Raw genomic sequence first — 15,935 nt, forward strand, 5'->3', positions numbered from 1 at the left:
TGGGAAGAGGCGAGGTGGGGCGGGGGCAGGGGTGGGGGGGAGCTGAGCACCCACCGGGCAGAGGGGAAGTCAGTGCCTATGTAGCCGGGCATGGAGAGATGATGTTGGGGATCCAAGGTGGTGGGTGACATGATTAGAAGACATAGAGGCATTCTTGGCAGACTGAAGAGCTGTAGAAGTGAGGATCAGTGGAGACCAGAGAAATGATGTTTACAAAAACCAAGGTGACAGAGGATAGGGTTCCAGTAGTGAGGACAGTGAGAAAAGGGCAATGTGTGGGGATGGTTAAGGGTTTGGGGATTCACTGGGGTTTACCAAGAGATTTAGAATACACAGAGGGAAGGAGGGGGAAGAGTCAAACAGGTCCCCAGTATTGAGGCTTGGAAGGAAGCAAAAAGAATGGACTTGTCAACGAAGAAAGAGATGGGGAAAGGAAAATCTTCAGAAACCTCTCTCTCTCTCTCGTGCTTGCTGAGTAGAACTTTACTCTGATAGTCACCCCATTGAAGTGAACTACAGTGGCAGAAAATGAGAAGGGTGATCAAGGGTGGCCTATTGAAATGGGCTGTGTGTGTGTGTGTGTGTGTGTGTGTGTGTGTGTGTGTGTGTGTGTGTGTGTGTGTGTGTGTGTGTGTGTGACCACTGCCTTCTGCTGGGAGGGATCAAAATTTCTCCTCCCCATGTCATACACCCTGAACTCCAATGTATTTTCCCCAGTAGCTCAAGAAGAGCCCTGGGCTCTGGGTCACACTCAGAATGGCCTGAGTAGTGTGCTCACCACTGCGCTCTGTTGGATAGAGTCACAATGGCTTATTCATACATCATAGGGGCCTTGGCATTCAGCAGAGGATCTTAGCTCTATCCCTGTTATTGCCATACATTTCCCAGCGGCCATGATGACAGACAGCCGTGAATAAAGTCCTTGTTAAGTCACATATTTGTTACAATGCCAGGATGATAATTAGAATTCCCTGTATGAAAAATAAAAGGTATAAAGATTAAAAGGGGGAGGGGAATTCCCCATCCTATTCCCTTAGTCTCAGCCATATCCCTTCTGGTTCATTAAAAGGTGCATGTCTACCCTCTACAAAGACAAGGACTGGACAGAGAAAGTACAGGACTTGGAAGAACGCCTGTGTGATACACTTTCCAAATCTTCATGGGATCTTCATAAGGCATACGCTCTTGTGTGCCAGGCAGCTAAAGATGAACTCTTCTCTCTCACTGATGTCTGGGCCTCTTTCGTTGTCTACAAAATATTGAATCAGGTGGGTTGCTACGTAAATCCAGAGTGGTTCCACTGAAAAGTCAATGCATTTACTTAATGTATTTTCCCCCTGCCCCCCATTGTCAACAGTACTTGGATACAGGAGCAAAATAGTAGAAGTATAATAATAACTCCTGACAATATTTTCAAAGCTATTTGAACCCACGGGTAACTTTGTAAATGTCAGCCTCTTCCCATGAGCTCTCAGAGATCACTGAGGTATCTGAGCATTTCTAAAGAGAGGACTTCAAGGCTGTATAAGGGATTTGGATACCCATTTCCCATTAAAACTAGTGGGAGTTTGGCCTCTAAATCCTTTAGGTGGTTTTGAAAATCTCACCCTAGCATATGATCCCAAGATCCTTGACTTTCCAAAATATGAAGAGCGCTAGAAGGCATGAAAGTCTCAATCACAGTCTTGATTTTTTTAAATAGTAGGCTCTTCAATCTAGCAGAGAAAATGTCTAATACAAATCAATGGCTGGAAGTTGAAACTAGAGAGATTCTGACTGGAGAAAAACTGTCTAGATTTTAGAAAATGGGAATAATAACTATTGAAACAGCTTACCAAGGATTGTGGTGGATTCTCCATCACTGACAATTTTAAATCAGCATTGGATGGTTTTCTAAAAGATTATTCAACCCCAAATTTTGTTTGTTTTTTGGTTGGTTTCTGGTCATCGTTGGAGTGTATGATAAATGAAGGGTGGAGAATAGCTCCCTTTTATGGACACCCAGCCAGCCAGTTAGCTATAAAATCTTTCTTGGTAGTTGTTCTCTACTTGCTTTACCTGTAAAGGGTTAAAAAGTCTCACTGTGATGCATAGGTAAAAGGAAGTAAGTGGGCAGCTGGCCAAAAGAGCCAAGGGAAGGCTAGAACTTTTTAAAATTGAGAAAAAAATCCCCCTTTGTCTGTCTGTTGTTGTTCTCTCGAGGGCAGAGGCGGACAGGGCAGCAACTATGCTGTAAGAAGCTTGGGGACAGGTATGAAAAATCATCTAGGAAGATGTGATTAGGTTTCTCTCTTTTTATTTCTTTATGGCTTGTGGATTCCTCTGTGCTAACCCCATGTGCTTTTGTTTTGCTTGTAACCTTTAAACTGGACCTCAAGAAAGCTATTCTTGGTGCTTAATCCTTGTAATTGCTCTTTTAAAACCTAGAAATAGCCTAAGTTTCCAGATGTATTCTTTCTTTCTTTCTTTCATAAAATTTACATTTTTTAAGAACAGGATGGATTTCTGTGTGTTAAGAGGTTTGTGCATATGTTTTTTAGTTAGCTGGTGGCAACAGCTGATCTCTCTTTTTTTTTTCTTTTCCATTCTCAGCTTTTCCCCAGAGGTTGGTTATGAAAGCGCTTGAGGGTACCCAACAGGAAGGAATTCCCATGTGCACCTTCCTGGGCTCTCAAAAGGGTTTTGCACTTGGGTGGTGGCAGCATCTACCAATCCAAGGTCAGCGAAAAGCTGTAACTTTAATACAAGCCTAGGGTGGCCAGTATTAATTTTTAGAGTCCTTGCGGGCCCCCACCTTCTGCACTCAAAGTGCCAGAGTGGGGAATCAGCCTTGACAGAGGGTTTTTTTTATACACTTTTATTTTCAATTTACCTAATTTTTCAAGTGAAATACCATTTCAAAAGAAAACTTTAAACTGTTTAATTTCAAAACAGCCAAAATAAAGCATTTAAACTTTTTTACCATTTTTTCTCAGATGGAAGAATTCAACAAATTTGACCTGAATTCACAAATAATTTCAATGCTCTGAAAATGAATTTTTAATTGAATTTACTATTCACTGAAAACATTTTGTCTGACATTACTGCTCCCTAATTCCTATTCATTTTGATGAAACTCAGGCTATGTTTACACTGGAGCTGGAAATTTAATTCCCAGTTCAAGGAAACATACCCATTTGAGCTGTGATTTAGAACTTAGGTACATTCTCAAGGTGGTTAGCCCCTCCCTCTGCTTCTGCTGCTTCAGCTACACCGATATTTTTATCATGTTAGTGCTGGTGTATCTCCACCTGGTAATCAGACCTTCCTTCTCCAGGATAGACATATCCCAAGGCATTTACTTGCTAAGGTGCTTTTGAAAAGTCCACTACGTGCCTAATTGCATCTTTAGGTGCCTAAATATTTTTTAAAATCTGGGCCGAATTCCCTTAGGTCTATTTGAAAGTCACCACCATGGACTGTAAATACCCTGTTGTTTGTCCATACAATGCTGTGACGTTCCCCTCTGGTGTTATCTGGACCGGTGATCTGCTAGGTCACCCCAATCCTTGACTCTGGGAGGCAGCCTTACCCTGCTCAGCTGTGAGAACCCCCACTCCTGGGCTGTTCACGCACAGCCTCTGGCATGTAAGCTGCTCCTTGGATTCTGCCACCGAATGACACTAGCCAGTATCTCCAGTCCCAGAGACAACCCTAGGAACCTCAGTCTTGCAGTTATGCCTGTTGGACACTGCAAGCTTATATGAGTTTATCAATTTATCAAAGAAATTGATATGTACCAGGCTTGTTATCCCAAGGGGAGTCTCTGACACGCTTCAGACCAAACACACTGCTTCAGGTAAAATAAACAAATAGATTTACTAACTACAAAGATAGATTTAAAGTGATGATTTTAAGTCAAAGCACATGTCAGATTAGATCAAATGAAATAAAAGAAAAACACATTCTAAGATGATCTTAAAGACTAACAGATTTATTTGGGCATAAGCTTTCGTGGGTAAACCCTGAAGAAGTGTTTTTTTTAAAACCCATGAAAGCTTATGACCAAATAAATCTGTTAGTTTTAAGGTGCCACCGGACTCCTCATTGGTTTTGTGGGTACAGACTAATATGGCTATCCCCTGATACTAAGCTGATCTTAACACTTTCAGTGCCCTTACAAACATATATGCTTCTCACCACAGGCTGGCTGATTGCCCTTCAGCCAGGCTCTCCCCTTGATCAGCACTTCAATTGCTTGGTGGTGGTGGTGTCTGTAGATGTAGGTGGAAGAGAGAGGAAGAGCATGGCAAACGTCTATCACTTTTATCATGTTCTTTCTTTCCTCTTGGCTTTGCCCCACCTTCAGAGCCAGGTGAGCATTACCTGGATGATTTAGTTGGTGTTGGTCCTGCTTTGAGCAGGGGGTTGGACTGGATGACCTCCTGAGGTCTCTTCCAAACCTAATCTTCTATGATTCTGTGATTCATCACACACCCAAATTGACCAAAGGAAGGGGGGGTAACTCACTTGAGAGTCCAACAGATCCTTTTGTTGCTGCCTAGGCCATCGTCCTTTGCTCCTGTGAGGCTGGGCTGGGTTTGTCCCATACCTGCCCTGATGAGGTGTGAACTGCCTCCCTGCTCTTGGAGAGTTTTTGGCTGGGCTTATTTTAAGCCATGAAGACACATTTTCAGCCTCATAACTATATACATGCAATTATAAATTATAACATTACTATAACGTTACTGTAACAACAATTACTATAACATCACTATGACAACAATGCTCAGTGCATCATGAGCCTTCCAAAGACACCCGACATGACAAACTTTGCATTAGATACCACACAATCATATTATAAGGATGAACATGGGGGTGTAGGTTGTTTCCACGAGGTACAGAAAAAAAGCACTAGAATGAGGGAACAATGATGAAGATGATGATGGTCTCAGCAAAAAGGGTCTTTCTAATTCCTAGCCTGAACTAATTAGACAGGAACAGAATTACAGGGAACATCACCAAAACATGTGTATTTCTGTGCTCATCAATTCTTAACTTTCCAGTATGATCAGACCAAGTTATCTCAACAAGACGATGCCTCCACAAGTGGGACAAATCCTTACCCCATCTATGCGGCAGTGGAAGCAAAGATATTGCATAAAGCACATGAAAACAGCCCAGGTAAAACAATAACACACTGGTGATATTAATGAGAGAAACCACATCTGAAATGTCAAGTACTCTGGAAAAAATAAATATTGATGTTGCCTCTTGCCCTTTCTGCTACTGTAAACACTACTAGGTGGAGTCACTATTTAATAGAGTTGAATGCAATCTAACAATGTATTTTTTTAGTCTAAAAATGGCCTTTTAAGAAAATGTTTGGGTTTTTTTTGCATAAACCTCTTTACCAAAATGGTTATTGATGTTCCTCATTTAAAACAACAACAACAACAACAACAAACCTGGTTTTTCAGTAAATGACAAATTCCCATAATTGTTTCAATAGTGACTTTGTAAGTTTGTGATATATTGCCTAATGAGGAACAGTTTCAGAAATGAAAAGAACTTGGAAAACTTCAGAAAATATGAAATTGATGTTTCTATTTTTTGATTAGCTCTACAGTTAAATATATCACTTTTAGATTTGACTCATTTTGAGTATTTTTTTCTTTATACTTTTGGGTCAGAGTTAGAGATAGGTGGTTGGAGGGAGGGTGGAGAGAGGCTGTGGTGGCCCCAAAGGCTTGCTGGCCTAAGGAGGAAACACCAGATGGAGAAGGTCACCATAGAAAATGACTTGAAAATGATCATGCTAGAGCAAACAGAATGGTCAGGGAATTGAGAAATTATTGCAATCATCCATGAAGGGGAGAACAAGAAGCTGGCACTTGAAAGGGCCTTTTTATAAACCCTATCTATGTTTCACAGGCACCTGGTTTGAATTCACCCCTCATGAGTCTGGCTTTCCTGGCCTGGGGGCATTTGTGTGCACCAAAGACTTGGGAAGCAAATTCGAGAATGGGAAGTTGAAAGATAACAGCGAAGAGAAAAGTATTTGCTACCTGCAAGGTAAGCATTCAAGTCCCTGATTCTCAGCCAATAGATAGATAGGTATTGCAGGTTTGTTACCCAGGATTTTCAGAACCCAAAGCAGTGGTAACTTAACTGTTTCACTCCAGGCATTGTCAGGATGAAATCAATGGGAACACATCAATTTTCATCTGATAAATGATTGATACAAATAAGCGGTGCTTTTAACTAAAATGACAATTTATTAGATTTAAGCACATCCAGATATAAGCAATAGATTTAGAACATCCCAAAGCATTACATAGAATCTGAGATGGTATTGAGTACTTTGCAGCAGGGTGGTAATGGCCAGTTGCTTCCCCGCTGGGGAGTATGGTGTCACGAAAAACATCTCTCTGGATAGCTGCAGAGAATTTCCCCAAAGTAAACTCTATTATCTAGTCCTTTTTGTAACTAACTTTTACAAAACACATGGATCATAGTGACCCCCTACTGTGTCATCACTTCTCCCAATATAAATAAACTAGTTGTCAATCTACGTTCCTAACAAACTTAGTCATAATAAACTTCTATATTAAAGGCAGAAGCTGCAAACCTACAACTAGCATTTGACCTTGCCTCCAGAAGCCCTGCTTGTTCAAATTAACCTTTAACTATGTAGTGTTCTATTTTTTTTAATTCATGATGCCTGAATGCACATAATATGGTTGCAATTAGCTTCATCAAATTCTGGAGTACACGCACCCCTCAAATCTGGGGCAATAAGTCCACTATGTTATTCTAATGCAGTGTGAGATTTACCTCATATTATATACCTATTAGGAATGTTTCCAGCCACCCAATCCTGTAGGTCTCATTCCAATTTCAGAGCTCTCTTGCCAGTTGCTTGTATCTACTCAGCTTTCCTCCCCCCCATACTCCATTCAATCTTCCTTCTGTACCCACACTCCAATTTCCACCTCACTCATGACATTCATTCACATGTAACCCCCTTTGCTCACCCTTCTTCCACCATCTCACCTTTTTGTCAACCCACTTAGATCCTCCTGAAATGGTTACCATTTATATAGATAGCACATCCCATCCATGGATATCAATATGCTTTTCAAAAATTAGTATCAAGATACCCATTTTACAGAGAAGGAAACTGAGTCACTGAGAGGGGAAGTGGCTTCTCCAAGGTCATGATGGTTGGAAATGGGGGCGGGGAATAGAAGTCAGGTGTCCAAATGCCTAAGATACTGCTCTGTCACTAGAGCTGGGAATTTCTAAGGTGTCTAGGGAAGTTTGGAAGCCCAACTTGCATTGAATGCCAGTGGAATTTGGGCACCTAACTCCCATGGTCTCCTTTGAAAATCCCTGCCAGGAACATTCATCTTCCTATTAGTTAATATCCAGTGTAAGCATGTCTTGTTCTTTTATATTTATTTATTTAGATAGGGAATTTCCAAAGGGTCTAAAAGGATGAGGCAATTGTGCACGTGTGTGTATGTAGGGAGGAGATTTTCGAAGGGATGAAGGACAGTTAGGCACTCAACTCCCATACAAATTCAATGGGCTTTGTGGTTGTGATTTCTGAAAGCACCTAAGTGATTTAGAAGCTTAATCATAGAATCACAGAAGATTGGGGTTGGAAGGGACCTCAGGAGGTCATTTAGTCCAACCCCCTACTCAAAGCAGGACCAATCCCCAACTAAATCATCTCAGCCACGGCTTTGTCAAGCCTAACCTTAAAAACCTCTAAGGAAGGAGATTCTACCACCTCCCTATGTAACCCATTCCAGTGCTTCACCACCCTCCTAGTGAAAAAGTTTTCCTAGTATCCAATTTAATCCTCCCCCACTGCAACTTGAGACCATTACTCCTTGTTCTGTCATCTGGTACCACTGAAAACAGTCTAGCTCCATCTTCTTTGGAAGCCCCTTTCAGGGAGCTGAAAGCAGCTAACAAATCCCCCCCCCCCATTCTTCTCTTCTGCAGACTAAATAATTCCAATTCCCTAAGCCTCTCCTCATAAGTCATGTGCTCCAGCCCCCTAACATTTGTGTTGCCCGTTGGACTCTTTCCAATTTTTCCACATCCTTCTTGTAGTATGGGGCCCAAAACTGGACACAGTACTCCAGTTGAGGCCTCACCAATGCCGAATAGAGGGCAATGATCACATCTCTTGATCTGCTGGCAATGCTCCTACTTATACACCCTAAAATGCGGTATAAGGATCATTTGATGTCAATGGAGATGTGTGCTCCTAAGCCAATTAGTTGTTTTTGAAAATCCCACCCTGGGTATCAAACTGCCTTACTTCCTTTGAATATTCCAGCTTCATTCATTCATTCAAATTTGAAATATACCAATTAAACACAGTCCATCCTAGCTCTGGGTGCCTTTGACAATTCTTCAAAATACATCTCCTAATGTATGATAACTCAAGCAATTATTTATCCTTAAGGGGGAAAATAAACTTTCCAAGTGAAAAGGTAGGTAAACTCTGGATTAGGTTTCCAAGGAAGGATGTGGAATCCCCATCACTGGAGGTTTTTAAGAACAGGTTGGACAAACATCCATCAGGGATGGTCTAGATTTATTTGGTCCTGCCTCATTGTGGGGGGATACACAAGAAGACCTCTCAAGGTCCCTTCTAGACCTATATTTCCATGATCCTGAGATAAAAGTAATCCTGTTAGGATTATAAACATAATAAATACATTTAACACACCCATCTCTCAACTGACTATAGGGCAGAGATGTTCCAAAAGTTATCAAACTCTGGGCAGGGAATGTCTTTCTTTCTTTTGTCTGTACAGCACCTAATGCAATGGGGTCATTCTTCATTCCTGTGTCACATAGGCACTGCGATATTACAAATACTAATACTATTTATTAGGGCTGTTGAAAATTTGGTATTTACATTTATAGGAAATGTGGAAATTTGTTTATATTCCGAATCAGGACTAAAACACAAAATTCTGACCTTTCCCACAAAATGATTTCAATTTTGGGTCAATTGAAATGTTCTGTTTTTATAAAATTGAAACATTGCCTTCCTATTTCTGTAATAGTTTCATTTACACTGAATTATAAAAGCCAATAAATTTGGGAATGAAAGGTAATTTCAAAATGAAAAAATTGAAAGATTCTGTTCCAATAGGTCAACATGTTTCCTTTCACATTTATTTTTCAAATGAAATTTTGTCAAAATCAACAAGTTCCCATGGAAAGTTTAAATTTTGACAAAAGAGTATTTTCTGATGCAAAAATATTACATTGGAAATTTGTTGACCGCCTCAACTTACAATACGTTTTTTCAGTTATGGATGAATGTGTGAATCAAATTGCAAAAGCACATAACCCATCAGAAACTGGCCTGCCAGTGCCCCCTTGACTTTTCTACCAGTGGGGCTTTTAGCCAGGCAACTCTTTATGTAGTATTAAAGGGAAAGGGTTTAATGAACTCTTACTTGTGCCATTGTAAATAAGGTATTTTCCTTCTTGTTTTCAGGTTTATGGGGAAGTGTCTTTGGATGCATAGAGGAAAACATGAAATATTTAAAAGGTACTGACATTTCTGCATATTGAAGTTATGGACAGGTCATCAGTGGAATCAGCACAGGTCCCCATTGGAGGAGCTACTGCACCATTCTGTAGCAATGATCCCAATGCCCTACTGTTTATCACAGTGATACTGTCATGTGTCCAACAATCTTAGTATTAGTAGCAGTAGCCTAAAGCAGCCCATGGGTGTCTGCCAGTTGTGGTTGGGTTGGATTTTCAAGGGTGCCAAAGGGAGACAGAGCACCTAACTCTCATTTTTTGCCTTTCAAAATCTCCAGCATTCCAGATAATTTCCAGATTATTATATCTAAAGATGAGATTTTCAAAGCTGACTTGGGTGTTTGGAGCCTAATTTCCACTAATTTTAAAGAAGAGTTGGGCATAATCTAATCTCATGCTTCAGTCACCTGGAGGAATCAGGAAGGAATTTGTTCCCTGGTGCACATTTGTAAGCTGTTTCTTAATTATTATTAGCCTTCCTTTGAAGCATCCAAAATCAGCCACCTCTAGAGATGGGACAGCAGCTGGGGTAGGCTGATGCTCTGAGGTGGTACTGACAATTCTGTTTCTAGATGCTTGGTTGGTGAGTCATGCTACAGGTCCAACAGATTTGGGATCAGGAAGGAATTTTCCCCCAGGTCACATTGGCAGGAACTATGGGGATTTATTCACCTTTCTTAGCAGCATTGTGTGCAGGTCACCTGCTGAGATTATATAGGCATGTCTCACCTAATCATTCCCTGCTATTGCAGGACCTCTGCCTCATGTGCACCTCAGTATCTCCTGTTCTCGGGCTGTGGCACACAACAGTTCAGCACTGCCTCAGTTTAAATGAGGTCACTGGGTTCCACCAGGGATATCTGTGTGAAATGTAATGGCCTTCTCATCTCAAATTCTACGAGTGCAATGAACAATGAAATTCAGTTCCTTTAGGTGGCTTTGAAATTCTCAGTTGAGATGAAATCCTGATCTTGAACTTCATTCTGATTTTGGAACTATCTACACTTGGGCAAATTCTGGCCTCACTTACACCTGCATAAATCAGGAGCAAATGATTAGCAATCAGTGGAATTCCCCTTAGTTCATACCAGCATAAGTGACATCAGGCCCACTGTACAGAGGTGTCAGGGAAATCCGAAACTAGCTGATTAGTTACTGATGATTTTAAAGGGAAGCAAATGCTCAAGATTGGCCTTAATATTTGTGGTGGTGTTTTTTTTTTAAATAATGATCAGATTATAAAACCTAGATAATGATAAAATCCAAGGTTTGATTCTGGTTTCAGGCTGATTTTACACAGGCGTAACTCCACAGTGACAAATTGTGTCTTCATTTACAGTACCATGAATCAGGAATAATTCCAGTGAAAACAGCAGAGTTACTTTTGAATAGAGCCAGTTCAAACATTTTGACTAAACCGTTTTCCACCAGAAAATCCTGCATTATGATAATCAAAAGTTTTGTGGGAATGTGTCGATTCTGATTTTTGATGGAAAATTTTCAAAATGCTACAAAATCAAAATGGAGTGTTTTGTTTTGACTTTATCATTTTGTGTCAATTTTATTATTTCATTTGGTTTCAATTTTTATTTATTTTTTAACTAGCTAGCTAAAATATATATTAACTTATATTTTATATTATATATTTATAGGTAATATTTTTGTTACCTTATAATGCTTCACTATTGTTCAAAGGAAACATTTAGTACGGTCATTTTGATAATTCTGAATTGAAATATTTCACAATTGCAATCCTCCAAGATATTTTGAAGTTTTTACTTTTTGAATCAATTTGAGATGAAAACAAATTTCAGAATGTCCAAAGTTTCCGACAGGCTAGAAGTTCTGTTCCTTACCCACTATCCTGCTGAGTTACACTAATTCAGATCAGATCAAAACCATGTCCCTGATGTCTAGAGTTAAGAAAACCTCAAACCTTAAAGAAAAAAAAATGACTCCCTTTAAAAACCCTGGGTGACAGATCTTCAATGCCTTGTAACTGAATTTTGATTTCCTAGCTCAGTGGTTATCAATCCTTTTTTTTTTTTTTTGGAATCTGCAGAGATCTAAAAATTTTCAAATAGAGGAGCTTTGGAAATCTTAGACATAATCTGCAGTCCCCAAGGGGTCCACAGACCATAGGTTGAAAACCACTATTTTATGGTAATGACAACCTTTTGCGGACCCCTTAGACATTGTCTGTGGATCCCTAGGGGTCCACAGGTTAAAACCCACAGTCCTAGATGATATGGTTAGTGTCCTTAACTATGTGAAATGACTCATAATGTGCGTGTTTTCTTTTCTGTTTTCAGAGCTTGTTCTCCAAATATTTTCTGGAGGACTGAGAGGAAAACATGAGTATGCAGTAGGTGGAGCAGGTGAGTCATTCTATTTCTGGAACCATGGGCCAATTTTTCTTATAACTCACATTGGGTTTATCCTGCCATGACTCCACTGATATGAAAGGAGCTAGTTCTGATCTGCACCACTATGAGCAGCTATAGCTGCACTACAGCCCCCCTATCATAGATGTGGCAAACAGCAACAGTTCTTCTGCCAGTATCAGAGGTGAAAGTAAGCCAGTCCGGTCCGGTCCGGTCCGGTATGGCGTACCGGCAAAAGCCAGTACGCCGTGCCGGACCACACTGGCTTCGGCGGCGGGGATTAAAGGGCTCGGGGCTCCCTAGCGGCCGGGGTGATTTAAAGGCCCTGGGGCTCCCAGCCACAGCCGGTGCCCCAGGGCCTTTAAATCTTGAGAGGCCCCGCCTCTTCCGGATGAGGCCACGCCTCTTCCAGATGAGGCCATGCCCTCCTCAGGACTCCGGCAGTACCGGTAAGTCCTGTAAGTTACTTTCACCACTGGCCAGTATATTATCACTACTTCCCCCAACAACATTAGCTACGTTGACAGAAGTACTCTTCCATCTTCATAGCTGCGTCTACACTGAGTTGGGGGAGGAGGGGTTGTCATAGCGATGTGTGTGTTTTTTTCACTCCTGTGACTAACTCACATATGCCTTATAAGTGTAGACCAAGTCAGAGCTAAATCAAGCCATTTGCATTAATGATATATGTGAGTTTCATGGGTCTCATTCCCCCTTTCTAATGAATGTTAACACACATAGTATCTTTTTGATAAATGCTTGCCCAGAACAAAATCACCCTGAAAGCAAATATGTGACTTCTCTACATGGGAAATTTTTACCAGTTATCCAAGTATAGTTATACCAGAATAACCCTCATGTGGACGCTCTTGTTCTGGTATAAGAGTGGCTTTCTTGCATTACCTTAAACCACTTTCAATGAGCTATAATCTAAATCTAAAAAGGCAGAAATTATTATCCACAAGACAGTCACAGATTCCAAGGCCTGAAGGGACCAGTGTGACCATCTAGCCCAACCTGCTGTATAACACAGGCCAGAGAACTGTCCCAAAATAATTCATAGAGCAGTTGCTTTTAGTAAAAATACCCAATTTGGATGTAAAAATTGCCTGTGATGGAGAATTTACCATGACCTTTGGTAAGGTTTTCCAGTGGAAAATTATTCTCAAAGTTAAAAAAATTACACATTATTTCCAGTCTGAATTTGTCTAGATTCTATGTCTGGCCATTGGATCTTGTGATATCATTACAAGTACAAGCAGTGGATGTGTTATTCCTTGACTTTAGCAAAGCTTTTGATACCATCTCCCACAGTATTCTTGTCAGCAAGTTAAATAAGTATGGGCTGGATGAATAGACTATAAGGTAGATAGAAATCAGGCTAGATCATCGGGCTCAACGAGTAGTGATCAATGGCTCCGTGTCTAGTTGGCAGCCAGTATCAAGCAGAGTGCCCCAAGGGTCGGTCCTGGGGCTAGTTTTGTTCAATATCTTCATTAATGATCTAGAAAATGGCATGGATTGCACTCTCAGCAAGTTTTCAGATGACACTAAACTGGGAGGAGTGGTAGATACGCTGGAGGGTAGGAATAGTATACAGAGGGACCTAGACAAAGTAGAGGATTGGTCCAAAAGAAATCTGATGAGATTCAACAAGGACAAGTGCAGAGTCCCGCACTTAGGATGGAAGAATCATATGCACTGATACAGACTAGGGTCTGAGTGGCTAGGCAGCAGTTCTGCAGAAAAGAACCTAGGGGTTACAGTGGACGAGAAGCTGGATATGATTCAACAGTGTGCCCTTGTTGCCAAGAAGACTAAGAGCATTTTGGGCTGTATAAGTAGGAGCGTTGCCAGCAGATCAAGGGACATGATCATTCCCCTCTATTTGGCATTGGTGAGGCCTCATCTGGAGTACTGTGTCCAGTTCTGGGCCCCACACTACAGGAAAGATGTGGAAAAATTGGGAAGAGTCCAGCAGAGGGCAACAAAAATGATTAGGGGGCTGGGGAACATGACTGAGGAGAGGTTGAGGGAACTGAGTTTATTTAGTCTGCAGAAGAGAAGAATGGGGAGGGGGGGATATGATAGCTGCTTTCAACTGCCTGTAAGGGGGTTCCAAAGAGGATGGATCTAGACTGTTCTCAGTGGTAGCAGATGACAGAACAAGGAATAATGGTCTTAAGTTGCAGTGGGGGAGGTTTAGGTTGGATATTAGGAAAAACTTTTTCACTAGGAAGGTGGTGAAGCACTGGAATGGGTTACCTAGGGAGATGGTGGAATCTCCTTCCTTAGAGGTTTTTAAGGTCAGGCTTGACAAAGCCCTGTCTGGGATGATTTAGTTGGGGATTGGTCCTGTTTTGAGCAGGAGTTTGGAGTAGATGATCTCCTGAGGTCCCTTTCAACCCTGATATTCTATGATTCTATGATTATCAGTTCTGTTCATTCCCTCTGGGGCACCTGGCATTGGCCACTGTCGGAAGACAGAATACTGTCGTAGATGGTTTGATCCAGTATGGCCGTTCTTATGTTTTTATGCTGAACTAATTAGGTGGACAGGGAGGATGACTGATTTTTTTGACTGGCTGGAGGGTGTGTGAGTTAGGTGTCATGGAGGTGATAATTATAGAATACTAATGGGGTGTTGGTTTGCTTCTCATGGGAGGTCTACAAGAAACAGTATATTTTAGGCTTTTCAGTGGTACGTGGACTTATCCTAGTGGGTCCAAATGGCAAAGTCAGCATGAGGTGGCTCAAACCTCAAACTCATTGTCATTTGAGCCTGAGTAGGAAATGTCCCTAACCCTTATCTGATTGTACCTGTGGAAAATCTAGTGACTTCAGGTTTGGTAGTGTTGTCTGAAGAGGCATTTCTGTTGGTGTCCTTGTACCATTACAATCCCTCGCCACATGGGAATATCACCCGTTATAACCCTAAACCTCTGCTAAGAATTGGCTAGGTGGAGTTGTTCCAGGTGCAGAAGGTGTTTGAAGTTGATGCAAGAAGGCCATTTAGAGAGGTATGAAAGTGTGCATTGAGGGGGTCAGGCTGACAAGTGAGGAAGATAATTTTAGTGCTTTAATTTGGAGCAGACTGGACAGAGCCAGCTGCAGATGGTTGGAAGCCGGAGAGGAGCTAACTATATAATCCTAATGAGTTTTTGCATTATTTCTTCTAAGACAGCTGTCAGACATGCCTACACATGGAAGATGTGGGTATTATATTCCTCGGATCACTGGCCTGATTCACCTCTCCCATACCAGGCTTAACCCAGTTCAACCCAGTTAAGCTGGACAACCCCCCTGCAAGGAACAGAGTTTCTTGTAGTTACTTCTCTGTCTCAACTGCCTGACAGATGGAGGTGAACTTTCCTTTACCTCTGTAGGTCCAGGACCAGCTGGGTGATGCTAAGCAGTGGTAGTTGCATTTATCCTAGAATGCCCAAAAGGCGTCCTCAGAGTTTAGTCAGCAAGAAGCAGCTCAAAGCTGAAACTGGTTGATATTTCAGTATGTGTGGGGAATATTCCCCTGTCCTTCTCTGTTTGCACCTCTGGAGAAACCCATGATTGTGGGTTTGGCAGCATGGCTGAAAGGAGTTTCTTGTGGGCTCCTTGTTCCATCGCAGTCCTGCACCACATGGGAATGTCAACCATTGTGACCCCAACATTCTGTTAAGAGTTGGCCTGGGTGGAGTTGTGCTAGGTACTGAGGATATTTCAGATTGATGCAAGAAGATGCTGAGGGTGGGACCAAAGAGGGGGCTGATGGAGTCAGGTTGACAGGTGAGGAAAATGCTGCTAATGTTTGAATTTCGGACAGGCTGGCAGGGGCAGGCTTTGGGTGTTAGGAGGCCAGAGAATCAGTAACTACATAATTCTAACTGGTGGTTTGATTGTTTCTTGCAGAAAACACATCAGAAATGGCCATGCCTCCACTTGGAGGAGGTAAGTCATTATATAGCTGGATATACAGGTTGTCATTCA

The 15,935-nt window shown here is 41.5% G+C and overlaps 1 protein-coding gene across 1 annotated transcript in view; it reads left to right on the forward strand.

Moving 5' to 3' along the window:
* LOC135887184 (cytosolic phospholipase A2 gamma-like) overlaps positions 1 to 15,935 on the forward strand; it is a 37,662-nt gene that overhangs the window by 9,170 nt on the left and 12,557 nt on the right. The window contains exons 4-9 of the mRNA XM_065414961.1: positions 1,070 to 1,268; positions 5,046 to 5,163; positions 5,914 to 6,054; positions 9,515 to 9,568; positions 11,880 to 11,945; positions 15,858 to 15,896. Of these exons, the coding sequence (XP_065271033.1) occupies positions 1,070 to 1,268; positions 5,046 to 5,163; positions 5,914 to 6,054; positions 9,515 to 9,568; positions 11,880 to 11,945; positions 15,858 to 15,896 (617 nt within the window). The remainder of the gene's footprint in view (positions 1 to 1,069; positions 1,269 to 5,045; positions 5,164 to 5,913; positions 6,055 to 9,514; positions 9,569 to 11,879; positions 11,946 to 15,857; positions 15,897 to 15,935) is intronic.

The sequence above is a fragment of the Emys orbicularis genome, chromosome 12, assembly GCF_028017835.1.
Source record: "Emys orbicularis isolate rEmyOrb1 chromosome 12, rEmyOrb1.hap1, whole genome shotgun sequence".
Lineage (NCBI taxonomy): Eukaryota > Metazoa > Chordata > Testudines > Emydidae > Emys > Emys orbicularis.